Source organism: Perca fluviatilis, chromosome 8 (assembly GCF_010015445.1).
Source record: "Perca fluviatilis chromosome 8, GENO_Pfluv_1.0, whole genome shotgun sequence".
Classification (NCBI taxonomy): Eukaryota; Metazoa; Chordata; class Actinopteri; order Perciformes; family Percidae; genus Perca; species Perca fluviatilis.
The window spans coordinates 21,369,278-21,396,925 of record NC_053119.1 but is presented as its reverse complement, the minus strand read 5'-3'; the positions used below and the strand labels follow the sequence as shown (position 1 = coordinate 21,396,925).

General features: G+C 40.4%; 2 protein-coding genes across 3 annotated transcripts; one reads left to right on the top strand and one right to left on the bottom strand.

Moving 5' to 3' along the window:
• Positions 1 to 382: 382 nt before the first annotated feature.
• Positions 383 to 23,259, bottom strand: LOC120564612 (calcium-independent phospholipase A2-gamma-like). 2 transcript variants are annotated; one of them, XM_039809750.1, is made up of 10 exons: positions 23,088 to 23,259; positions 21,481 to 22,796; positions 20,263 to 20,412; positions 18,610 to 18,761; positions 17,995 to 18,089; positions 16,853 to 17,024; positions 16,183 to 16,240; positions 15,607 to 15,801; positions 5,776 to 5,971; positions 383 to 2,366 (listed from the first exon to the last, which is right to left on the bottom strand). In XM_039809750.1, the coding sequence occupies exons 2-10, from the start codon at positions 22,732 to 22,734 to the stop codon at positions 2,092 to 2,094; spliced, it is 2,547 nt and encodes an 848-aa protein (XP_039665684.1). In that variant the 5' UTR covers positions 22,735 to 22,796; positions 23,088 to 23,259; the 3' UTR covers positions 383 to 2,091. The 2 variants fall into 2 exon arrangements, with proteins under 2 accessions (XP_039665684.1, XP_039665685.1); XM_039809751.1 differs by having other exon boundaries at positions 21,481 to 22,615; positions 23,088 to 23,258.
• A 1,157-nt stretch (positions 23,260 to 24,416) lies between these two features.
• Positions 24,417 to 27,395, top strand: dnajb9a (DnaJ heat shock protein family (Hsp40) member B9a). The gene is made up of 3 exons (XM_039809749.1): positions 24,417 to 24,600; positions 24,974 to 25,203; positions 25,522 to 27,395. Exons 2-3 carry the CDS (start codon positions 24,987 to 24,989, stop codon positions 25,956 to 25,958), a joined length of 654 nt encoding a protein of 217 aa, XP_039665683.1. The 5' UTR covers positions 24,417 to 24,600; positions 24,974 to 24,986; the 3' UTR covers positions 25,959 to 27,395.
• Positions 27,396 to 27,648: the final 253 nt, after the last annotated feature.

Sequence of the window (27,648 nt, the reverse complement as noted above, 5' to 3'; positions counted from 1 at the left end):
ATGACAGGCAGCTCAGGGAAGGGCTTTCCAATTACCTTCACTTGAAACATACACCCCTACCTTTATACAACTGGAGTTACAGAGAAAAAAAAAATACACTTGTAGGAACCGCTGGTCTAGATACAGTGTGTGCCTGCAGTAGGTTTACAAATCAGAATTTTGCCTCTAATCAAGCCAATCACCTTGGAAATTGAGCAGTGAAGGTGCATATCAGTCCACATCTCTGTTGGAATAGTGAAACAGTTGTGAGTACAAGTTACCAAATTAATATCCACACGTCTCCTCTTCCTGAGATGATCTACAAGCTGCGAGTAAAACAGCAGGCTTCCTCAGATAACAATCCGCTAATCTTCATATAATTAGGAGGCAAGATGCAGCGAGGTTCAGTGATGGGTTTTAATTACATACAATCTCAGTCTTTACACAGGATCAACAGAACAGTGGAAATATATTAATCTGGGTAATATCGGTGTCCACCGTGACTCAGGTCCGCTGGGAGTAACCGACACATTGCTGTATCAGTTTTACAGTACTTGCCTGAATTTGGCATGAATATATGAAGTGCATCTGTTAGCCGTACATGTCATTACAACTATTTTAAGCCATAAGCAGCAATCTTTCTATTTTAAATCTTCATTTTAAAATCAGTCCCTCAGCTATGACCTGCAGGTCTCTGACAAACCTTATAGTATAGCAGAGTGGGGTCTAACACACAGCACTTCAAGGTAGAAAGAGGCTTTTGAGAAGAGGCATTGAAGGGAAAGAGAGCACACTAAGGACAGAGCAGAAATGTGCATCGCCTGTGGGGAATCTATAAAACCAAACAATCAAGCACACAATAATAAAAGGGTTTGAAACAAGTGGACCTAACAATACTCAGGGTCTAAAATAACTAAAAAGGTGCATCCTTACGACAGCGAGCCTCCATTTGGATACTTTTATATCTCTTATCCATATTTACTCATTATATATCAATTTAGGTATTTTAGAATTAAATACTGGGGTAAATCTTTGCAACAAACTTCTTTGCAGTGTTTTATTAGATATTTACTTTTAAATATAACATGCATTTACAAACGACATGCAATACTGTAAAAAAAAAAAAAAAAAGGTTAAAAAGGGCACTCATGTGTCAATGTTACTATGACCAATATACAATTAAACAGTTGACCAGTAGATGCTTTGTAAAAAATATAGTCATTATATCTGAGAAATTTCACTTGATTTAGTGTTTAAATTGACCTTGATTAGACTGTTTAAATAAAAAAATAAAAAGATTTTCTTCTGTCATTACTTGACATGGGTGTTTTACAGTGCTTAGCTTAACAAATACTGCATTTCAATAACACGTATATCCCATCTACATGTTTTCTCTGAAAGCCCAAACACAGGTTTGTGAGGATATATAGTTGTCATAACAAATCTTTAAAAAGGAAACTAAGTGGTTAAAAAGTGCTCACTTGGTAAATCAGTCTGTTACTGGCTACTGTAGAACTTTACAGTATTCTGATTTGAAAGGAATAGTTTGACATTTTAGGAAATATGTTTATTTGCTTTCTTGACAGTTAGATGACATACCATACCATCGATACCTTACTCTAATATCTGTGTGGTAAAAACGTAGCTAGAGCCAGCAGCTGGTTAGCTTAGCTTAGCACAAAGTCTGGAAATGGGAAACCGCTAGGGAGCTGGATTTTGTTACTTTTGAACAGAGCTAGGCTAGCCATTACCCAGTTTTCAGTCTTTATGCTTATCTAAGCTAACCGCCTGCTAACTATCTTCATATTTACCATACAGAATTACAAGGTACTGATCTTTTGATCTAACTTTTGTCAAGAAAGCAAATAAGCCTATTTCCCAAAATGCTTTTCTTTTAAGTATATAAGCCGCATTTGCTAGCAAGCGGACAGTGAATCCCTGTTAAGGGAGTTCCCAAACCCACATGTCATTTGACACATCTTTGAATGACAACCACAATGACAACCAGAGCTACAATACAGGTCAAGAAGGAAACAACTATGACACACAATCCTAGGCAATTTAGAATTAAGGAAGTGTTTCCATGTGAGGTAAAGGTGGCTTGTGTGTGATCTAGAGCTTATAGGACTTAAAGGACATGTTATACATGTCAGCTCTGAGCCTGGCCCAATCTGCCATCCTCTGGACGGAGCTTTTCTCTCGGGTGAGGATGCGGGCGACCTTCTTCAGCTTCTCCTCGTTTCTCTCCAGATAACGGATGCCCTCAGCCTGCAGCAAGTTGAGTTTCTCGTGCCGGTTCTCATCGATGGGGATATCTTCGCTCATGTAGGGGTTGAAGCGGAAATAAGTGCCGGGAGGGAGAAAAGCGTCAAGCATGGCGTGAACCTCTGGAGGGAGGAAGAGAGGTGAAAGTGAGGCCGCACAGAAAACAAACATGACATTTTACATACAGACTAAAATCATAAACACACAATTAACTTCCTAATAGTCTCAATATGTACAAACATTCACGCACTGTGTTAAGAGTGAGAAAGGTTGTGCAAAGTCAAAACTTATCTGACAGTGCTGTGACAGCATTACATGTGTTACAGAGTAAACGTGTGAGAGTGTGAGGTAATACCAAGTGAAAATGTCTGGCTTGTCCTTTATGGTTGTTTTCAAACGCTACGTCTGAGAGGATTAAAATCAACAACACGCAAATGCATACAAACAGGCAGCGAGTAACAATAACAGGGTAAATATGCCTGAAGGATCCAAAAAGGTAACAGAGGTTGTTTCTGTCTGTGTTCCCACAGTAGTTCAGCAGTGCAAGAGTCCAGACATGGGTTGTATCAAAACTAGCTGATTTTGTGGATGTGGAGCAAAACTCTACGAGGAGTATTTTATTTAAAAGGTTAAATGGAAAGTTTGATGGACTTTTATTTTTTGCATTTTCCTAACCAGACAATGGGCCTGCTGTATTGCATTATTGTATTTTTAAAAGTTTTACACTGAAGAGTAAAGATAAGTTACAAAATTCCTAAAATGACACAAGCTTGCTCGTTGAATAGATGTGTGGTTTATTCTCTAGAGAATAAATAGGTTTTTCTATACCATTCCTTTTTTATTTTTTATTTTTTTTTTTTTTTTTTTTGCAGATATAAGCTTAAAGTGGCCACATTATGCTCATTTTCAGGTTCATTGTATTTTGAAGTTGTACCAGAATAGGTTTACATGGTTTAATTTTCAAAAAACACCATATTTTTGTTGTACTGCACATTGCTGCAGATCTTCTTTTCACCCTGTGTGTTCAGGTCTCTGTTTTAGCTACAGAGTGAGACATCCTACTTCTGTCCCATCTTTGTTGGGATGTGCATATGTGTAGTAGCTAGGTAAGGATCGGATCACATCAGATAGCTAGCTGTTTCTCTAACAGTGTCTAACAGTCAGTGTTAGCAGGATTAGCCGGGAGACTTCTTCTAAACGAGGGCGCACTTCCAACTTTACGTGGAATACCTGCAGAACAGGGACATGTAAGTAGTTCTTTTGTAGATTATGGTGAACTAGTGTGGGTTGTAGCAGTGTTTTGCCATTCAGAATGAGCTAGCATGCTACGGTTAGCCACCTCGTCTCGGCTACGGACATAGAAAGCTCTGCCAATTTTGAACAGCTCACCCGGAGACTGAAGGCAGGACACATTCAGAAATGTGTATCTCACTCAAAACAGCATGGATGTTTTTGTTCCAAGTTTGTATGCGTGTGGAAGCACCAGAGACACAAAATAACACCCCAAATCCCAGAAAAAGTGATTTTTTTCACAATATGGGCACTTTAATTCAGAGAGCCTATCACTGACCTGCAGCTACTATGCCTATTATGATTGACTTTTCTTTTTTACAACATTTACTACGGTCAGTGGCAGGCAGCTCCATGCTTATCAGCAAAACATGTTTGGTACTAACTGTTTAAAATTCAGATTTCTTCCCCACGCTATCACAGGGAGAACGTACAAACTCCACACAGAAGTGCCCAAGCCGGCCAATGGGGCCCACCCCTCTTGCTGTGAGGAGACAGTGCAAACAGCTGCACCACCGTGGTGCCCCTAAATCATAACATTAAAAGGCTTAATCATAAAACCAATATGATAATTACTGGACATCTTGGCAACACTGATTTTAATGGACATGACTAGCTGCTGTACAAGGCTAAAAACTGTCAAGAACTCAACATGTTTTTCTTTGGTTGTTTGGCAATAACAACATTTGAGACTTCTGGGAAGTCAACTAACTAAGACGTCTACATCTGCAGGTTTAAACTGCAGCTCCACCTCATGGAAAATCTTATTTGTGCGCTGCTAAACATGACTGAGCGAGTTTGTGAGTAAGTACAAGCCAGTTCCATCAGCAGCTTTGTTTATATCTAATACCCCATTAGATCAGCCTTATCTGTCTACAACAACAAACCGAGCTCTACTGATACACCTAACAAAGCCGGAGGCTTGTGCACACTGAGACAGGAGGGAAGCTTTAGAAAAAGAAAGAAATATGTGATAAACACTCTTGCTAATCTGCTGTTTCTAAATAACAAAGCCTGTTGGAGAGCTGGGGAGGAAAGCTTAATCCCAAATACAGGAGGAACAAGTGCAGAGAAGCATCTAGGTCACCCACTGCACCACTGCAGCAGCAACAGGGAGGGGGCCGAGACAGATTTAGGCACAGAAGAGGTGCCCATGTCCAGAGGTGATAAGGAGACGGAAGAGGTTGCCACAACAGAGGGCCATAACGGGACGTTTCCAGAACAAAGTCAACCTGCAGTGCAGTATTTTCTGCACTCGTGACATCAAAGCCCAATTCCTTTCCTCAGAAATGACAGAGAAACAAAGGGCATAATTCATTCAAGTCTTTGAACATTCTGATTATAGTGTGTATTCATTTAATCTTCGACAAAATTAATCTTAGCCGAAAAATAAATAAAGGAACTAAATCAACATTGCAATTAGGTTGGCTTATCCCTGTGGGTGAGTTTTAATGTTTTGACCAGTGTTCCTCTTTGTTGATGCAGCTTGTCTGCGTTCGGCATGTGATGTCATGATTTCTGGGACATTTTAAGAAGTGTTTCCACATTTTGGACAAAACTAATCAGATGTTTTTGACACTGTGTCAGTGGTCTTGTGTTGCTCTGAAAGAGTGCCTGATCTCTTTTACAGTTAATCAAATCAAACATTGACATAACCCATTTTTGCTGTAGTGTTTATAATTGTGTTTAAAAGGGAAACTCCGTATATTAAGTATTGCACTTCCACCAAACAGTTGGGAAACGAGAGAGAAACAAATTATAAAAAGAATGGTCCAAATTAAAGCACCAGAGGCTGATATATCCTGACATTTAGTCCATAGTATGGGTCAAGCTTTGAAAATTGATGGTTTCTACACTTCCCATAATGCAACCAACAGCACTTTTTGTAAGGCCCCGCCACTTGGTAAACACAGACATAACCCCTGTTTGTAACACAGGGTTTCTATTATATAAATTTGTATTTGTAAATTTGAAATTTCTTTAGGGTACTTTACATTCAGCAATAATAATTTTATTTCAGACCACAGAAGACATTATATAACTTGGTTACATTAAGTTAGTCATTTTTCAAAAATATTTTGTGTACTGTAGAGCTACTTTAAAAACAAGCATTATGTAATATTGGAAGGCGATAAAGTAAACCAAGATGCTTTTAGGTTGAATATGGTTGTGCATTTACAGTTCAACAAATCTGTGGAAGATAATGTGCCTTTAACCTTTAGCATAGTGATGGTCACTTACCCTCAGTGTCTGTGGCGCTGCTGATGACATTGGTGAGTTTGGTTTTGAGGCTCGTGTAGGTGGTGCTGTTCTTGCCAGGAGTTTCAAAGCGGCCCGTACCGAGTGAGACCACACACTCCAGGGGCGTGTTGGGCCACAAACACTTACACTCATGGATAGCCAGTGCTGTGGGGTTGTTAATCAGCAGACCCCCGTCCTGTGGACAAAACAGAAGAAATGCCATGTTAGAGAATTAATTTACACGCTGTCAATGTTTCTTTATGCCAAGACCACGGTCAGCGAAACCAATTTATTGCCATTTAAAACCTTGACACCTTTCATGGATTTTAACAGTCAATAGATTACATTTTTGAAGACCATCTGACAAAATAAAAACAGATCTATGTGCAGTTCCATAGCTGCTTGTAAGTCAACAAAGCACCAAGCTAAATTTTTGTTGTTTTTCTCATCTTCGCTCATAGTTTCAGTCAGACAGGCTTTGATATCAAACAACCACCCGAGAGTGCTTTTGGTTTGGATCCATAGTCTACCCAAGGCAATAGAAGGGAGTGTAACGGGAGAGGCTGTGGGGATTGTTGAATAGGCATGAAGCTGAGGGGCCGCGGGGCTGTGGGTTGGCAGCAGGATCAAACACACAGGGGCCAGTCCTCATTAAAGAGGCCAGGCTGGGGGGTGGGAGCTGCAGGGCCCCAACTGTCTTGGGACACACTAGGGGGAAGAATGCTTGTTTATGTGACTGTGTGTGTATGTACATGTTTGATCGAAAGCTCATGCCTGCTTAGAGTCAATGCATATAATAATGTGGGTGCGTGTTTCTGACAGCATATGTCTTGGATTGGACATGGATTCACACACACACACACACACACACACACACACACACACACACACACACACACACACACACACACACACACACACACACACACACACACACACACACACACACACACACACACACACACACACACACACACGAGAGAGGAGGGAACAGCCCAGCTTTTCAGTTCAGTAGTGTCGGCAACAACAACAACAATTTTGTACACATCTGTTGGAGCAAAAGTTGTGATGTGGACTATGAGGGCTGCCTACCAAAGGCAAATGTCTGCTATCACGCAGGGAGCTGGACTGAGAAATTGCATCAACAATCCAAAAACCAAGAAAATAGAATTGCAAAGGGAGTGGGCTATTGTAGTAGACTGTGGGCACTGCATCAAGTAATATCTCCCATAGCAGATCATTCGTGAATCAATTGCTGTGTCTTTATGAATAAAGTATTCCTCTATGAAAACTTTGAGTTACATTGAGAAATAACAGATATCTCAACAAAGCAGGCCACCAAAGAGAAATAATTCAGCATTGGATTAGAGTCAAAGAAGACTAGGAGTCTACAGACACATTTGAAGCTCTTTTAAAGATTAATTTAAGCCCCTGACACACCAACCTGATAATCGGCCGTCGGACAGTCTGGCGAGGTCGGTGACTCGAGTCTGTTCGGTGTGTTCCGTGCCGTCGTCCTTCGGAGGGCCCGTCGGCGTTCATTTGGGCCGATTTGACATGTTGAATCGGAAGGCGGGCATTCGGACTCAATGGCCAATCTGATTGGTGGAGCGTTAATCCGGAAATGATGAGCGGGATGAGCCTGACTAACGCTTCTCAAAATCTGACGAAAATCTTTTAAACTGACCTTTGTCGATCTGAAATGAAGACAGATTCAGCAACTGCATGGCCTATTTCTCGCTTAAAATGTTTTCAGAAACACGTTTCGGTGAACTATCTTCGTAAAATATGAGATTATATTCCGAACAAAGCCGCCATTGTGCTCGGTTGTAAAATCCAGGAGCAGCCAGACCCACGTGACGTGTTCGTCCAATCAGCTGCCGGTTTTCATTTTCACCTGCTGTTATGGAGACGTATTACGTCTCGCGCACACGCAGAACGTACGCTCAAATCGGCGTCGCTTCGGTGTGTTCCGAGGCACACTCGGGGAGGCAGTCAGTCCGACTGCCTTTTCTGCCCGAAGGTCGGCCGTCGGGTTGGTGTGTCAGAGCCTTTAGGCACAGCAGTCTTTTGGCTAAGTGCTACAGTCAGCATGTTAACATGCTCAGTGACAATGCTAACATGCTGATGTTTAGCAGGTATAATGTTTACTATATTCACCGGCTTACACTGACACAAAGTACAGTTGGGGCTGACAGAATTTTTTTGCAATAATGTTTTGCAGGAATTAGGTCATAAACCAAAGTAGTGGCACTACAGTAAAAGTTGGGGGGGGTCAACAAAATGATTAGGATTCATCCTCTGGGGACCACGAATGTCTGTGCAAAATAGTTAGATATTTTAGTCCGGACCAAAGTGAACATTGCTAGCGTGGCAAAAATAAATTAAGGAATATGAAACATTTACAAAAAGGCAAATGTTCCTCTGAGTGACACTGTCTAATAGATACACTTTCTATGATTTCAAAGAAGTAATGTGTTATGATAAGTAACCGTATGAATCATTTAAAACCTTAAAACTAGTTGTTAAGAGAAATTCCTGTGCGAGCCAGAGACTCCTAGGGCACCCTTCTCACTGGCTGAAATGGATGTCACACAAAGAGGGTTTCACTCTGCCACAAAGCATGGAGGAACTGCTGAGGCAGCCGTTTGTCCAAAGCACGTCATTATGCACCAGTAGGGTGTCTGGCAGACCAAGAAATGAATCACAGAAAAGGGAGGAAAAAAATGCCGGGATTGGAGTTGCTCCTAATGGAGACTTAGAGGGACTTGCACTGTGGAGAGCACCAGACGAACCCAGCTGGAAATGCAACAACTAAGCAGTTTTCTTATCACTCCCACCACTGTGAGAGGCTCCATTTTCTGAACTCAGTGGCAATTATGGCAACAGTCTAGGTCCAGTCCTTGGTTCTTTGTATGGATAGCTAGGGGCAAGTTTCACAAGCACAGTGGCCAGCCTTGCACGCATAGTCGAGGCATGTAACATTAGAAGCCGACTGCACAATGCTCCTGTGAGCTGCGAGTTGAATGCTATAACTTGTCTCTATTTCAGTGCACCTGCTTGGGCAATTCAGAGCTGCTGAGGCCTTTAGAGAAAAAATAAAAAATGTTGGCAGTGAAGAAGCTTTGTGGTGTCAATGGAAGACGGTAGGTAGGTCTTCTTTGTGTGTGGCGTTCAGAACTTCAAAACGAAGAATCAATAATTTAGAAGATAATTTGCATCAGAAATCTCCTTCCACAGCTGCCATACACAAACAAGCTTGTTTGAGGAAGATGGTACCAGGCTTAACCTACACTGAGAACAGTTTGGCAGATGCTTAAGCTGCAGTGGTAGAACCAGGGCTCTTTAAAGCCACGTTTCTGTGAGATATCCATACTTGGCCCACTGCCACATTTTCACACAAGGGATTCTTGAGGTCAGGGCACATTTGGAAGAAGAGTTAAGTTAGAAACAATGATCTACTTAGGACAGACTGCAAATGAGCTTTGAATACAAAAAAGCCAAACCCAAGCTGTCAAACAAGCAGCATGACAAAGGTCACTTCCATTTATGTGGATTTAGAGCTGTAATGCTGCTCATACTTACAACTTAATTTCACTGAAAAAAACATGCCATGTGTCAACGGATGAATGTCCTCAGAGGGCATACCCCTGTCAGTCGAGACCATGAAGTTTAACTTCAGAGTCTGAACGCAAACTGATTTTCAATATAGCAAGTTTGAATTCTGCCTTCCTGAAAGACCTAATGATTTCCTTTGACAGCATTCCTTGATTCGTTTATTGATACTCTAGCCCTTGTGTTGACTTCGGGTCACATTGACCCGTTTTCAATTTCTGTTTTCTATCAGAAAATATGGGACGTACAAATAAGCGCTGAAAATGTGTAGAAGAAAAATTTAACAATTTTAAAATTTTAAACGCAAAAACAAACTGTGAAAAAAAAGGTTTCAAGGTTGACGGGAAGACAACACAAGGGTTAAAGGATCACAGCTCTTCTGGCCTTGCCTTTGCCCTTCAGGGTCTAATGGCTGATTCACAAATCATCTTCTCATTTGCATGTTGCTCGGATAAAGCAACTTTTCAACTAATTAGGGCTCCTACACCTTTGGGAACATGTTTCAAGTCGACCAATGGTCAATTAAACTGAAATATGGCATTTTTTAGCGTATTCTGAAGTAAAACTACTGAGATGAGAGGAGCTGTGATAAATAAACAAAGTTAAGACATGCATGATTTATAGGTCCCTTGCAATGCTGTTTGAAATCGCTGTCATTAACTTTTGGGAGCTTATCTTCATTGTGCCAGTTTAAGCTGTCGTGTAGGGGGAGTGCTGATTTGAATAGGAAAGAGGTGCTATCGCCAGGATCAGTAAAAGTCATTTCACGCCCCAGTGTATGCCAGCTCCCATTAGCTGGGACAGCAAACTTCCTCCTCTTCATTTAGCCTGTACCCCTCTGCCTCTCTAACCCGTGGGTGAGCTTCAATGTCTTGTGCGAGGCTCATTATGAGCAGCCACAACACAGAAGAGAACAGAGCGCTTGCTATAATCTAGAGGTGAGCCTTCGACCTACATCTGGTGTAGCATTCACATCACAGTCTCAATAAGCAGCTGTAGTCATTAAGATTTCTTCTTTGGCTTCTTTGACAGGGCTGGACTGAGGGGCGCTGAGCTCTGTCATGATTTATTATGAGGCTCTGCCAATGAGGCTTCCTTCGCTCAAATGAATAATTAGGGAAGAATTACATAAGTTGTGGTTATGTGTTATGTGATTATGCTTGTAACAATAACCAGACTGACTGTTTTCCAGAGAGATGGGTTATTCAGTCGATAAAGTAGATTAGGCTGCTGTAAAAAAAAATATTAAAATAAATCTCTTGTCTACTCTTTATACTGTGCACAAATCTTCCAAATCAATCCACACCGTTAGCACATAAAACTGCTTCCTTAGTAATCAGAAAAATTAATCTCAAAATTAATTGCCTAAATGGCATCCAAGCCACATAAAGGCCGTGATTGTCACCAGCGAGGATGAGAACGTGGGCAGTGGGGTGAGTGCCACTCTTAGGTCAAGTCAGGGGTCTTCATGCCATATTAAGCGATTACAGCGACCAGTTCTCCTCTTTGCCTTTTTGCTTTATAGGCCCCAAAGGGTCACATTGAGGTTCAAGTCATCTTTCCAAGCTGTCAATAGAGGAAGGACCCATCTGTGTAACTGCCAACTTTGCCCCAGGCAGGCAAAGAAATTGAGATCTACTGTTCACGGTTACCTTTTCCCACACATTCGGTGAATAAATGACCACACATGTACACCCAGTATTGAAACAATAAATCTTTCCTGCCGGCTATAGCCATTCAGATTAAATATGACAACTTGTGTAGTGATATAGATGGGTGTAGAACACCCTTGCTCATATTTACTCAGTCTAGATTCCTTTGGGGCTTTATTAACATATTTGACAACTTCATATTAGAAAGCATAATTTTTCTGTCCATCATCTACTGAGCAATTTGAAGCTAATTTCCCTGCTGCACCCAGGAGACGTGACTAAGCACACGTGCTTGCATATCAATACATTGTAATGCAGGGTTCAAAGCTCTGATTTATTCCAAGGAATCTCATCTGGAGCCACTGCAGTGAGAAGCCTGAGGAATGTGGTGCACCGTAGAAGACAAGGGGGTTAGAGACAGAGGAAGATTCAGAAAGGCTTTCACACAGCAGTCAGTCAACACATACTCAGTGGACTGGCCTAATCCCCAAACAAGTGTGGCAGTGCAATCAAGTGTTTGTTCATGAGCGAAAACATATGAATACAACAGAACAAAAAGAGCTGCCAGTAGAGGAAACAGAGGTAATGTAACAATGGGACAACCCATGGGTGCACGTTTATACTCAAGGGACAAAGATCCTGAGTCCATCTAGATGAGGAAACGGTCTGCAGAAGGGCTCAAAAGTCTGAGCTCCATCCTCCAACAGCCTCCAGGCCGAGCTCTCAGGGCTTAACACAGGAGGATGAGGAAGTGGCTAAAAGCTCAGATTTATACACTGTCGCCTCCCTGAATCCACCACCTCTTCTCCTCGCTGCCTCATCGGTGCTGAGAATGTAATTTATCACCAATAACTTCACCTCCAGTGGCCTTTACAAGGAAAAAAAGGGAACAGAAAAAGATGATCCAAAAGGTAATGATTTCTTGAAGTGCACTTTTGGAATGGCAGTTAATTATGCGAGACCTGATGCCTCTTTCTCCTCTCTTCTCACACAGAATCAAAAATGTATTTCTTTAGTCAAAGCTGCCACATTTAATGACTTCTTAGATTAATTTTTTTCTCATTCATTAGCAACAAAAAATATGGGAGTGCTGATGTGAACTACTGCATTTCAAGCTGTGTGAAGACTTTCTGCAGAGCCCTGTGCCATGCCGGGGCTCTCAAGAGCTTGCACTGAGGGTGGTGGCACACTGATCCCATGCCTCCCATCAAATGCTGGCAGAGGTGGGCACAAAACATGCTTCCATTCCTCCCCGTTGCCTCAGGAGACGTCATGGCAACTAGGCGGAAAGAAATTGGGCCCTCCTCACCAGTCTATGCATGCCCTGGCATCCATTGTGAAACGTCTGAAGTCTTCTACTTCTGTGTTCTTCAGAGCAGAGATAACAGAGAAAGCTGTAATGTGGAACCACCCTTCCTTCATTTCCTCCATTTTTTCGCTCTTTTCCCTTTGTTCCCCATCACTAAGGTATCCTCTCCATGGCTATGGTAGCAAGTGTGAGGCTTTGATAACACCACGGCTGCTCTGCTTCAAAAGGTCTTGCTCCAAATTACAATTTCCCCTGCGTTACCAGTCTGAATCTAAAGCTCTGGCTTCGTCAGACTTCAATTTCCAGCCTGCAGAATCACAAAAACATCAACGAACAATCACAACTTTCTTGAAACGCTGTTTGAAAATTCCGGCATTCGTTCAGCACATGGCACGGCGGCTCTCCTGCGCTTACCGTACAAAAGGGTGATTGTTTAGGGCTTGAATTAAGTGGAAAACTCTGTGGGCGTGATGACTCTCTCTCTGGGGAATCCTTGACATCACACAGACAACATGTTATGTTCACGACTGATTTCAGTGGCTCAAGCAGCCACCATATAAAGCCGTCATGGGTGGCATTTTGAAGCTGGCGAGGTTCACATGGAAAGTAAAGTGGCTGACAGCTGTGTGAAACTGTATTTTAGAAGGAATGCATTATAAATACTCTTCTTTTACTTTACCCTTTCCACCACCCTGTTACTGTTGCGAGTAGGACTGACCTGGTGGAGATCATTTCCCAAAGTGAACTCCTGGAAATACCCAGGGGCTGCTGATGTGGCACGGACGGCACTGTCCAATCATTAAAAAAACTATATCTGAAGTATTTTCATCCTGGGTTAAAATAGTTTTAAGAAATTAGCGTTTGCTTTATCACTCAAAACTGAAACCAGTCAAGCTTATAATTTTATAATCTCTTTTTATAAATTACATTTCTTACAAACTGATACTAAAGACACAATGGATGCTTCTGTTAACTTTGATTAAAATTAAATTTGACAGTTTTTTTTGTCATTGGTTTCATTTCTTTTACGTCTATAGATTGTTTTCCATTGTGCTGATGTGGTTGTGAAATGTTTTTCACTAAAGAAGATCTTGAATGAAGATATAAAGACGTTTCATTTTCTTTTCAGCTACAGCTGGTGGAAGTAAAGGTTGTAGAAGTTAAAGTTACAAAGACTCCTGATTTAAACAGAAGAAATGTTGTTTTAGGAGGCACAAATCAGGTGCCCTCTCCTAACTCCTTTAACCTCTTGTGGTAATTGGACATATGCATTAATATTAAACAACAAACTGAACCTTTTTCAATGCAGAGGTTTCTAGCCTAATATTAATGTTCTGATGTTTAAATGTCTTTTGGAACAGCACAACAAAAAATGCTAGTAAAAGTGTTTCTAAAAATAAAAAAGGGACAGAAAGTGGAACAAATGAGCAAAAGTGAAAATCACACAGGAATTGCAAAACACCTACTTAAAATGTTCTTTAAAAGATGTACAGTATTTACTGAAAACATGAGCAGAGCAAAAAAGTACTAAATCAGGACAGAAGCTCTCTTTTTCTAATGTCATTCAATTTATTTTGGAAGAAATGCATTGATAACCTATTTCACATCAAATGTATTAAATATATTTAACTCCTGATGGCGTCTCATCCTCTCACAGTATGAGGATTCCTGCTGGCGTCTAACAGAGTTTGATACATCCGTTCCATAATTAGAATGTCTGTCTTTTCATTCTATAAAGAGGCAGATGTGGCAGATGTGGCAGTTGTGTGCGCTGCACTGGGCTAATTTATGCATCTCAGAGTAGGGTGAGAGCTGCTAGACAGCAAGCTGGAGAAATCACCACAGGTGGGTTTTCGTCAACCAGTCTCTTTCATTCTCTCCTCCTGAACTTCCCCCACTCACCCACATAACTAACACAGCTTCTAATTAAGAGTGTGGGAGCGTGCCAACACGGGATATTGCTTTTGATGCAAACACATGCTCATCCACGTGTTCTGTGTCTATGTTGAGTTCCTCAGTCTTTACACCCCCATCTGTGTTTTGAATGTCGAGTCAAGGATATTGAAATCTGAATGTAAGGTCAAACATAGGCTACATCGACTGAATACTCAAACAGAAGTGGAGCATAAGGACCTGTATCTGTGTTTCCCTGTGTGCTTTTTTATCTCTTTTTCTATAGCACTTTGTAAATCCTGTTTTCAACAAAATAAAATGAACACTTACTTACTTGTTTTCTAAGATTCTACTATGCTACTCACGTGGTTTCTTATTTCTTCGGTGCTCTACTGACTGAGCTTTTACTGAAAAGGTAAAGGCAAACAGAGTAGCCATACATATTGATTAGTAAAACGGTAGAGTGGACTGGCGATTAGTTATGTCACTGATGGCTAATGCAAACCAGTTTTAGTGGAGATGGATTTAAGTGCATCTTACTACAACTCCCTCTCCTGTCAAGATGTAACTGACTGGAAATAAAAACACTGACAGGACGGAAATGGAGGTTCTCCCTCTCACTTGCTGTGCAGAGGATTTTTCTTATTAGGCTCCTAAAAATCCTTCAGACTCTTCACCGTCAACACTGACAGTACAGGGCATTTAAATCCAGCAACCCAACAATAAGCCGTGGATTACTGTAGTAGAGCACAGGACTGCAGTAAAATTGTCACTATGTGTTTAAATAGTTGGTGTGAATGTGAAGCAGGGTGTGAAAGAGAGCACGATTACAAAATAAGCCTTCACAGGCACAACGCATATTAAATATCAAAATATTTCCCTGGCCAAAGTCTTCAAGCTGTGTACTGTACATGGTGGTACATTGAGGACCTGCCTATGCATTCTTTTATTACATCATAGCCAAACAGTTTGAAGTATCACAACTTTCTTGAAACGCTGTTTGAAAATTCCGGCATTCGTTCAGCACATGGCACGGCGGCTCTCCTGCGCTCACCGTACAAAAGGGTGATTGTTTAGGGCTTGAATTAAGTGGAAAAATCTGTGGCCGTGATGACATCCTTGATCCTTGATGAATCCTTGACATCACACAGACAACATGTTATGTTCACGACTGATTTCAGTGGCTCAAGCAGCCACCATATAAAGCCGTCATGGGTGGCATTTTGAAGCTGGCGAGGTTCACATGGAAAGTAAAGTGGCTGACAGCTGTGTGAAACTGTATTTTAGAAGGAATGCATTATAAATACTCTTCTTTTACTTTACCCTTTCCACCACCCTGTTACTGTTGCAAGTAGGACTGACCTGGTGGAGATCATTTCCCAAAGTGAACTCCTGGAAATACCCAGGGGCTGCTGATGTGGCACGGATGGCCTGCCAAAGCTGGTGCTGGCAGCCCCCCAGGTAGTGAGAGCGCACCCCTGGCAGCAGGTTGTAGTTCCTGAACACATAGGCCTTAAGAGGAGTGCCACGGTTCACAATGGTGCTCACCGCTGCCACCTACAGGTAAAGGACATGACATACAATTTGACTTTCTTTTTCAGCATGAGGAAGCATTTTACATACAAATATAAAATGCAGGAATGATATCTAGACCGACATTCTGACAGACCAATTTAATATCATCTCTGTTCTGGGAGCCTCAAAGGAGTCTGCTGACATATGAAATCCTGTATACCTCTTTATCCACACTGTCTTATATGGCTTTAACGTGTATTTTTCTTCCACTTGTCATTGCAGATGTATGCCAGACAAAGACACAGCTAGAGAAAGGAGCTTTCTTTGTAATATCCCAGTAAACAAGATGAGATGAAGGCTCACTGGTTAGTGCCAGAACAGAACAAGAATGAAGAATGAGTCAGACCACCTTGTAAAGCTCACCTTGGGGCATTCAGGGTTCCTTGAAGTTTCCACCAGAAGGTGAGAGCCCATTTTCTCTCTGTGGAAGTGAAGATAGGATGATGTTATTTTCTGGCATAGTGAATTCTGGACAGTAATTCTGGCTTGTTACAGATTTCTTTCTGCAAGCTTCACAAAGTCCTCTTGCATATCAGTTAATGGAACTTGAAATGCTTTTGTGATGGTCTTAATTATTTTTCAAAGTACTGTTCTAAAAGATTTTACGCCATTTACAACTATGTGCTTTGTATGAGTGCTGACCATATTAAAGCATGCAGTGGTGGTTTTTATCCTTTCATATATTTTCACAATTTTTTCAAATTGTGTTTCAACCAGCCACTGTTTTACAGTCATTTCCATACGTTATAATACTTAACTTATGTCTGCTCTTAAGGTTACCCAAGATACATTATTGGTGCATGGCAATGAAGTACAAACATTGCAAATAAATCTGCAGTTTAAATGCATTATCACACAATGTTAACATAACTCGGACAAAAATAAAGAACAGGCATGAGGTTTACTTTGAGGCACTTCCAAATCACTGTGTGTTTCTTTTACTTACAGTTTTACCACTTTTATGGCATTTTAACACAGCTCCAAATTCACTAAGCACAAGCACCACTCTGCCATAAATGACAAAGGAACTGACCTGAGGATCTTCTCCCAGGCTTCACTGTCATAGAAAGCATGGCTCCAGCCCATCTTCACAGTGCCAACAATGAAGTTCTGCTTGAAGACATCTGAACCCAACTTCCGGTAAAGATCATCACACTCGTTCAGTGGGATTTGGAACGCACCTAGCATGAACCCTAAAATAGCACCTAAGAAGAAAAAAAAAAAATACATAAACATTGAAAGAGGGAAGGTGACTTTAGTATAATATAGTACTGTAGTAGAAGTACAAGAGCTTCAGTCACTTCGTTGGAAATGCAACGAGGTAATACATTAGCAAACAGGTAATGTACAGCTTGTTATTGTTACTCTCAAGGTCGGAGTTGATGCAACGCTAATTGCCTGAAGGATTATCTGTTAAGAGTAACATTTCCCTTGGATGATCTGTTCATAGAAAGTGCATAAGATTAACATGGCTATTACACTACAGGCAATTACTTCTCAACTACTTTCTCTCCATGATTAAGGATCACTGACAAGATTACCAAGCTACAACAGCGCTATGAGGGCAGAGATAGGGTGTACCTGAAAAATGTGGGTGATCAAATTCGCCAGATATGGCCCAGATGGGTTTTAAATGTGTAAACATCATATAATCTAGCAGGCGGATCACATTATGCTTTGACGACATTCACTAAATGTGAAAATTTAGTACCTCCAACTGGTGGAGATTAAGACTTAGAGAAGCGATAGGAACTGGGGACAAACAGAAACTTCTGTTTGTAATTAAAGGCTCTTTTTTTTTTTATTCTGCTGTGAAATGAAAACAACAAAGTGGCAGATGGAAAAGACAGTTTGAGGATGGTCCACAGCACCCCCTTGTGGTGGTTTTGCATATAGGGAGAAAGTATGAATTGAGAAGTCCTGCAACCAAATGAAGAAATTAAATTTTATGACAAATATCATTTTCTAATCTATTTAAGAATTTAAACAATTGGAAACAGTTGTACCGTGGCCTGACTTGAGTACAAAGCAGTGTGATTTTGGTGGCAAAATTGAGGTCAAAACAAGACCAGAGGAACAGTGCCAGTGGTGTCAGTCCCACTTGCAATGTTGCACCCTGCTCACATAATCGGGACACACAAACACATACAGCAGAAGGGCAGGAGGACAACGCACCTGTGCTGACACCACAAATATAATCAAACTGTTTGTAAATGGGTTTGCCGGTCAGGGCTTCCAGCTTGTGTAACGTCTGAAGTGCAACAAGCCCCCTGAAAGTACAAAGTCAGACACAGACATACACAATGAGCCATACATTAATAGGATGACAATTGCAGAACACAAACTGGCTACAAAGAGTGACAGCTGATTGATTTCCCACTAGCATAACAAAGACAAATAGGAAATAAATCCTTATCCATTTAACTAACTGTTTCTCAAAAATACAGTACATTTACTTGACAGATTGAAACTGCTAATAGAAGCAGTAAATTGTTTTTCAAAACATGGTGTTGAATGCAGTAAATGCTATATAATTCCACTTTAAATAGACTTGACATCAGTGACTCATATATTTTGTGATCAATGTTTTTTATTTTATTGATATACACATACATTATATAGGGTGAGATTACACATTTATGGATTGCTAATAAAGTATGTTCACAAATGCAAGCATAAGTATATGCATATCAAACTAGCGATCAACTACATGAGAAAACAATAAAACACAGGACACTAGTGACTCATATCTTACAAGAAAGAAAAGAAAAAAAAGAGATGAACTAATACCTTAACCCTCCTCCATCTATGGACAGGATCCGTATGCCACGGCCTTTCACAGGATTATGGTAGCCCACCAGAGCGAGGGCTTCTCTAACGGCCGCCCTCAGGCCTGGGTCACTGGCCTGTTTCAGACGCAGCAGGCAAGGGATAACCTGCTCCTGAGGAACACATAAACATACTGTGGCAGTCAGAAGTGGAAATTAAAAACATGGTCAGTTCACCATAATATGGTCCGACCACAACTGGCCAGGCAAACAGGAGTACTGTAGTATATAACTAGTTGAAAATAGTACATCTGACATCTCGCTGTATTTACCTTCTATCCCTGTATTTGTTCTCATTAACAGTCATATTGCATTGCTCCTATTCTTCTACTTGTTTTCTTTCGGCATGCAGTTACTCAAACAAGGGCACAAACAATCAATGTTTTCTAAATGAGAGGTCGATCCCACGGTCTTTCTCAAATTGGCTGGCCATTAACAAGTTTTGTCATTTCGCAGGTCATAGTTGAATTAGAATAAAGGTGGGATCATTTGCAATGGAAAAATAAATGCATATCAAACGCTCACTGAAATGAAAGCAGAGCAAAAATGTGTGTGACCGCAGCATTACAGTGTTTCAAGGGTGACCACTATGTAAAAACCTTAGTTGTAGATAAAACATGATACCTTAAAGCTACTACCAACAGAATCAGAAATGGTCATGATATAAATTGAATCATAGGAACAGATGTTTGTGAAGAGTCAAAAGACATATTTTCTCACAGAACGACTTCATTGAGACTAAATGTAGGTCAGTCAATCACCACGATTAACTCATTTATTTCTGTTGCAAAGATTTGCAAAACATATACAAAATTATTCAGTCCAAATATATGTTGGGCTTCTTTTTTTTTTTTTTTTATTAAACTTCCCCACACTAGTAAAATCAGCACTGAATAGGGCTGTCTAAAGAAATTCTTAGTCAACTACTACTCCTATCATTTTATTTATTTGTTTAGATATTTGTTTTGGGCTTTTTATGGCCTTTAATCAACAGAACAGCTTGAAGACAGGAAAGGGGAGTGAGAGGAGGGACGACATGCAGCAAAGGGCCACGGGTCGGATTCGAACCCAGACCGCTGCCAAGGCCTCAGCCTACATTGGGCGCACGCTCTACTGAGTGAGCTAGAGGTCGCCCTAGTACTCATAATTTTGTCAACTAATCGATTACTTGATTTAATTTACAGATCTGTAAAACTGAGTTTCTCCACAAAGAATCATGCAAAGACACCATTTTAAATCTTCTGTTTACCAAAGACGTGCTCATAACTTTCCTGGAAATAAGTCATTCAGCATGGAAAAGCCCCCAAGAGGGGGCAGCCCTAGCACCAAATAAGTTCCTGCCACCATCACAGATAAGGCAGAGTGATAAATAAATATGCAGTATGTAGTCTGCATACACAGTATTTGCCGAGCTCTGACATTAAACCGAGAACAACACATAACTTGTTGCCACAGCTGATAGACTTACATTTGTCTGGCATGGGAAAATTCCCAAACACAAGCAGAAGGCCTATATATCCATTATTTACATGCTACGACAGTTTAACAATCCTGACGAAGCCTTAGGATGTGAAAAAGAAGAAAATGATAATGCTAGGCTGTTCAGCTTTCTCACCTTGACTGCAACACCACTAGTCTCTGGAAACTCCAGGAGATGGTAGCTGAGGTCCTCCACCCTGTTGATGTAAACCCTTACATCTGATGCTCTGTGCAGAGCCTGAACCAGACCCCGAGTTCGATTGTCCACACTTACCCTGGCAATGATCTAGGAGACCAAAAAATGTGAAACCAGTTAGGTCGAGCTATTAAGCATTAGCTGGTATCCAAGTTAAAACCTGACATGATGTATGGCTCATTTAAAAGTCTTTTATTTACAATATGATAAGGTAAGTAATGAATGTTGTCATTGTTGTTTTCATTTCTTTCTCTACTCACTTCCTACAGCAGACCAGGATGAGAAGCAATCAGTGAGAATACAGATAATCAAATCACTTAACTACAGTCCCCAATAGGACTGACATTAAGTTGATGACAAAGTTTGTATCACTTCCATGGGCCAGCTCCACTTAAAGGTGGAATAATACAATCAAATATTTTGAAATGCTATATGTATTTAATATTTTTTGTACACCAGCTATTGCTTGATTGGCAGATTTATATATTGTAATCAACACATGCATTTATTCATCGTCTAAAAATAAAATTGGGTAAGAGTAACTTCTTAATAAATGTCCTGGAATTGAGCATAAAGGTGAACCAGCCCATAAAATCAAATTGACTGTGGAGGGTGGTTAAATCATGAACACATTAATGACAAAGCTGCCACTCGGTAACTGTTATTATTTGTATTTTTTATTACTTTTTCAGTACCATAAACTAGATTGTGTTACTTTGATGGTACAGATTTCATGTCTGCTCCTTTAATGTAACAACATGACCTGGACCATAACCCATCTGTATATTACAGTACATGACTCTACTGTGTAACATTAGCCAGAGTCATGCAGGGTTTCTGCTACCTGCTATTTCAAACAAAACATATTATATTATTAGCTCCTGTTTCAAATGACTAAATCCAGCCTTGACATAACGCATGGCTAAAGTACACACCTTCTGCGGCCCTCTAACTTCACAAGGGGGTTATTTTTGAAAATAGATTCCCAGAACTCAGTTAGCACATCAGCACACTACACTACCCTTAGACATATAGAGTAGCAGGAGCTCCTGTCAATGTCTGGAGAGAAGGAATCCTGCTATAGTAAACCAGATTCTCTGAACTATCAGATGTGGGGAATGTTTCACTTAAATCAGACACAGCTTTTTGTAGACCTACCTTCTCCCTTTGAAGCAGTAGTTTCTTGGCTTTTTCCTCTGCAGCCTTCTGCTCTTTACTAATTGTGGGCTCGATTTGTTTGACTGGTGCATCCTCAGGCTTCTTTTCCTCCACTGTAGCACTTTTGGACTCTGCTGTCCTAAACTTTGGGACCAGGGGAGCAATGTAGCTTCCTACAAAGGCTTGTACAGTGGGAGCTGAGTAGGACAGGTAATGTCCTAAACCCTTCTTGGTGGAAGGTGTGGTAACTGGAGCAGCAGAGATGGTTTTATCCGACACTGGCATGAAGTCACTAGTTTGTTGACCCTGAGACGAAGCAGAAGAATGGTCAACATTGTCCACTTTCTTGTCCTGAGTCTTTGTACTGCTGCCAAAGTATGAGTTGATGTGATGGGCCAGGTAGTTGTAAGTCTCATCCAGGCTGACTGAAAAGGTGCTTGGATGGAAAAGTGCTGTGGTTTGTGGTGTTAAAGTTGTGCTCTTGCTGTCAGTATCACTCAGTGAAGGTTTAAGCTCCTCTTGCTTCCTGGCAGAACTGGCTTTGACAGCGGGAACAACACGCCTCAGCGTTTTCTCCTTAGGTTCGCGCACAGTCAGAATTGTGGCAGTGACAGTCACTTGGGTAGAATTGTGAGGATGAGTGGAGGTAGTGGCACTTGCTTCACATGTAGCAGCAGAAGTAGGAATAGGACTGACAGAGGATGAGATACATATAGGTTTGGGTGTAGTAGATGTAGAAGAAGGAGCAGCATTAGTGGGAGGAGCAGGAGTAGGCGTGACTGCACTCTCCTCTGCTTTTGGCGCTGACTCACCACTCTCCTCAGCCTTTTTCCCACCCTTTAAAGCATTAGGCTTGAGTCTGGCGATTTTAGAGAGAAGTTCTGTATGTGTCCCACTCACAGCTTTAGAAACTGTGTTCAGTGTGTTCCTGACCCGTGACATGTGTTGGCTCAGACCAGCAGACCAACGTGACGCTGAAGTGTTCAAATACAGGGTGCTGGTGTGGAGTCCAAGCCTTTGTCTAACCTGGTTAGCTTTACAGAGCCATCCCTTACGCCCAGTGATCCTCAGGTGGTAGATGTGCCTCCAGCTGAGATAGCCTACCTTGTAGCAATAAGGTTGTTGTACATGAAACCTGCAGTGAGAGGTATCAGACAAGGGAAGTGATGCTGCTGACTTGTGGCCATGTGTCTGCCACGAATGAAATGTTCTGCTTACTTTCACCCAGGTATTTGAAACCCATTTGTGACTCATTCTTTCAGGTCACAAGAGTTTGTGCCATCCACAGCAATATTAGGTCTATGCTCTCCCTTAACCTGGTGATAAACAATAACAAAAGTGATGTACACATGAATGAAAGAAAACAGTGAGAAAAAAAATAATGAAAATGTCATGACGTGGAATAAAACACTGCTCCTAAAACTGGCTTCGTAGAATTGTTCTGTTTTCTTCACATGTAAAATCTCCTTGGTAAATGACACTAACTGAGAGGACAACAAGCAAACTTCTACTCAATAACACATTTCAACATAATAGCTCCGCTAGCGCAGCTAGCTAGCTAACTTACCACAATTCATAAATGCCACACTAAATACAACAAACCATACCTTTTTATGTCGCCGTACCATAAAAGCAAGAACTCCTTTAATATTCTTATTGATTCGCCATCATTCGTTAACGTTAATACAAAAGTATAGCAACGTTTGACAACCAGACTAATATGGCAGCAACAACACTACTCGATGTCCAGAATGACGTGCGAGGTCAGTCAAAAGAAAAACAATGATCACGTGACAATACACGTGCTCTGCAATTGGCTATCTATCACTTGCTCCTTAAATGGAGTCTGTTGATTGGTTGAGGAAATTCTCCCACCGTAAACTGTAACAGAGGATCAATTTACCGGCGTATGCCGGACTTCTAACCCGATTGGCGGAGTCAGCACATGAGTCAGCACAACATTTTTAAAAAAATGGATCCCCGCCCTTCTACGTATCACGCGGAATTCACGAACAATCAAATGGAGCGCTACGCAGACACATTGAAATGTGGTGACTATGGAAAGCGAAAGCTATCCCATAGCCGGTCTACGTACATACGTCTACCTACATTAGAAATTATTTGGCTATCCATAGAAAGCATAATGGAAAGCCAATTTCTCGTCGTTAACGACGCGTGAAAAATTTACGCGTCGTTAACGTGTTAGTGCATTTCATCTCGTTCAACGATTATAACGTTTGCGGAAAGCCAACGAGGCTCGTTGGCTTTCCGCAAACGTTATAATCACATAATTGTTACTTATTTCTTAACTACATTGACCGACAGAGGGCAGAAGTCTCAAGCTCATCATCACTAGCTAGTTTACAGCACAGTCATTCAGACAGCAGACCATACATTTCGATAAAAGTGCAAACAAGCATTATATTGAATATTTAATTATATACAATTTAAATGATAGGTCTTACAGTAATATATTTATGGATACCGGCGCATATTGGTAGGGAAATGAAAGTGCAAATAAGGTTGCAAAGGAGGCTAAAAAAAAATAATAGTCTCAGCAAAAAAGAATTTTAGACCATTATTAAACAGAGATTGAAAGTAAGGTGGCAAAGGCAATGGGAGGGAGAGAGGAAAGGACGATGGTTTTGCAGGTTCAAAGGAAAGTGTGAATAACGAGGTGTGCAGACAGGAACAGAAGAAACAATAATATCAAGAGTCAAATGTGGACAGACTGGACTAAACAGAACACTGACATGAGTGTAGTTATTTATTTATTTGTATTTATCATCACTATTGTTATTTTTAATATTGTACGTAACTGTTATGATCCACACTCCATAGACATGCAGTATGTGTCTATGCCACACTCCATACCAGTTGGTGGCGGTAATGCACCAAATTGTTGTTTGCCAACCGCCAATAAACCTCGAAGAAGAAGAAGAAAAGGGAGGGCAGAAGAGAAGCAGCTCCTGAGTAAAGGGATCGAAGAAAGTGATGCCGCTGCTTTTGACCGCTTGATCACTTTTAACAACTGAGCACTGTCATGTTAAGAGCGGATAAATAGTTTAATAGGCAGAACTGCAAAACACCAGCTAAACAGCACTCGTGTTCCCCAAAAAGGTAAGTGTGGGTCTAAAAGAAAGAAAAATACATGGGCAGTACCTTGTGGGAAAAAATGTTATTGTTGTGTGCAGTGTTGATTCATCAGTCCAAGCTAACGCAAAAGAACAGATAAACGCTACTCGGCCTCAATCTCTTAACTAACATATTAGTTAGTTGAAAGTAGTTAATATGGCAGTGTTTCTGTCAACAACAAACAAAATACTATAATATTGTATATACAAGCTAGCTATTAACTAAGGTTCCTTGTTCTCCAGATGTGTTAACACTAACTAACTAATTGGCACTAATTAACCCTCCTTTGCTTTACTGCATTTAACACCTTTTACTCTTTACCAACTGATCATTTTCTCTCTCTCTCTCTTCAATGCAAGGGCATCACAACCATGGCAACTGCACAGTCTGCTGTAACGTTTGCAGTGTGCATCCTCATGATAACAGAGCTAATACTTGCCAAGAAGGACTATTATGATATACTGGGAGTGCCTAAAGATGCTACTGAGCGTCAGATAAAAAAAGCTTTCCACAAGCTTGCAATGAAACATCACCCAGATAAGAACAAGAGCCCTGACGCTGAAGTGAGATTCAGAGAAATTGCTGAAGGTACAGTTGATTATTTCTTTCTCATTTGTGTGCAAAAAATATTTTGTTGTCGGACATACATGAATAATGTACTTATTTCTAATGTAACATTTTGTCCAGCAAAAAAATGAAAGTGATGAAAGTATTGTTTAGCCTGTCTGAATTTTAATTCAAGAACTCTGGAGGATGAATGTGTCTGAGCTTGGAAATTACCATATATTACACTTGCCATGACCTTAGTTAGGCATTTGTCACTATAGCCATGCCTTTTTAAAATGTTAATATGATACAGTACTAAACTACTCCAGCCCTGACTGAATCTTTTCTTTCTTTGTGCAGCTTATGAAACTTTATCAGATGAAACCAGAAGAAGAGAATATGACCAGTTTGGTTACACCTCTGCGTACTTTAGTGGGGAGACGGAAGGCAGACATAGACAAGGTGCCCACCAACCTTTCAGCTTCAACTTTGATGACATTTTCAAGGACTTTGACATTTACAGCCAGAACAGGCACGCTCGCCACCGAAGACACTTTGATGAACACTCAAGGTACCACAAGGAGTCCCACAGCAGACATAAGAGACATTTTCAAGGAGGTTTTGGAGCAGGTATCTTTGATGACATGTATGACGACATAGAGCGAATGTTTACCTTTGACAGACACACCAAACAGACTGACAACAGGTTTCGTGGTGCATCGAAACAACACTGTAGAACAGTGACACAGCGCAGAGGAAATATGGTAACCACATACACAGACTGTACTGCATCTTAAGATGCAATGTAAAATTACATCTGACTCAAAATTGCTTTAACGGTATACAATACTGTTGTATTGATAAGGTAATGGAAAGCCACATGGTTCAAATACTATGAAATTTGAGCACTGACCTTGATATCTGATATTCAGGCACAGGATGGCAAACAGTGAACACTCAGTTTTCTTAGGTCTAAATTCAAATAAGCTAATAATGGTGTGTGTGTGTGTGTGTGTGTGTGTGTGTGTGTGTGTGTGTGTGTGTGTGTGTGTGTGTGTGTGTGTGTGTGTGTGTGTGTGTGTGTGTGTGTAGTGACGCGCGCGCATTGACTTGTACATGATTGTAGTAGTTTTTCATTTATTGTTGAAATGAGCTGATAGAGTATTTTGTCAGTGTTTTTTAAGCACCTTCTTTAATAGTGTAAAGTTACTGTTTGGAAAAATATGTGTCAGTTCACCACTAGTTCACTACTTCCACTCTGTTATTTTTTACAGTTTTTGGTTTCCTTTTTTATAGTTTTTGCCATTGTGCGTCTAAAAAAACAAAAAACAAAAGGTAAAAACAATAGCAGCCCGTGGAGTTTTTGCTTATGTCAGCAATGTCAACAAAAATCTGTGACCCTCTACATGTTTGCTTGTTTAACTGCTGTTTGTACTACATTGTGTTGAAATATTCATGTACCCTACACTGCCAGTCACATGTTTTGAACACCATATATTTGAGCATTTGTAGTTAAATCCGCATCAATGCAGTTGTAAAGTAATTTTAAATATCTGTATTTAGGCTATCTTTAATAAAAAAAAAAGTCACAGACATTTCTGAGTTCTGAATCACACTCAATATTTTCTGGATGAAGAGTAATACATTTAAATTTCCAGTTACAATGCTTGAAATGTAGCCAAAAATCCTAAAATGTGAATAAAAACTTTTGACTGGCATGGCAGACAAACTTCAAAGAATGTTCTATTTGTAACTTGCAGAGGACGAATTTAACTGTACGTTGACTACAGTATGTACTACTGTATATGTTTCATGACTTCTTATTGTACTAGTCACACGGTTTATTTTTTTTAAATTTATTTTATATAACAGTGTAAAATATTGCTTTTTTTTATCAACAGTGTAAGAATACTGCAGTGCTACAATGCTGAATAAATGCCGTATGTTTAAGTATATACAAGCATCAATGTTCAGCACATTCTCTGAATCTGGTGATGGCTACTCACCAGTGTTAACAAGCTAGTTGATACAACCCCCCAATATATTGTTTTCCTAACATATCATCTGTTACCTCATACTTTAAAACTGTACAGTTACATGCTTCTTTTACATTGTAGTGTGCAATATTTATGATATAATGCACTATGATAGTGTTGTTTATACTAAATGGCACTTTCAATTGTGTATAAATGCGTTTTAAGAAATAAAACCTCTTTACTTATTTTTGAGCGAGAGGAGAGTGAGAATGTTGTTTATTCATATTCTGGATAAGAGAATCAAAATCTGGCACATTCCATCTATAAACATTTTGTATCATTGTAGTAAATTGTTTAGCTTTGAACACAACTTTGGTGATGCTTACTTGTGAGTCAGAATCATAGACAACCCACAGCTTACCAAAGATATTTAAACAGACGACTAATTCAGTAACGTTACTGCAAAGTTCCAATAAATGTCTATACTTTTGTCTACCAGAAATTCGCCACT

Coding starts and splice junctions, on each gene's coding strand:
- dnajb9a (XM_039809749.1), top strand. CDS start 24,987: ATGGCAACTGCACAGTCTGCTGTAACGTTTGCAGTGTGCATCCTCATG. Junction 25,204..25,521: donor ATTCAGAGAAATTGCTGAAG/GTACAGTTGATT, acceptor TTCTTTGTGCAG/CTTATGAAACTTTATCAGAT.
- LOC120564612 (XM_039809750.1), bottom strand. CDS start 22,734: ATGAGTCACAAATGGGTTTCAAATACCTGGGTGAAAGTAAGCAGAACA. Junction 18,762..20,262: donor CTAGTGGTGTTGCAGTCAAG/GTGAGAAAGCTG, acceptor TGTGTTCCTCAG/GAGCAGGTTATCCCTTGCCT. Junction 18,090..18,609: donor ATAGATGGAGGAGGGTTAAG/GTATTAGTTCAT, acceptor TTGTACTTTCAG/GGGGCTTGTTGCACTTCAGA.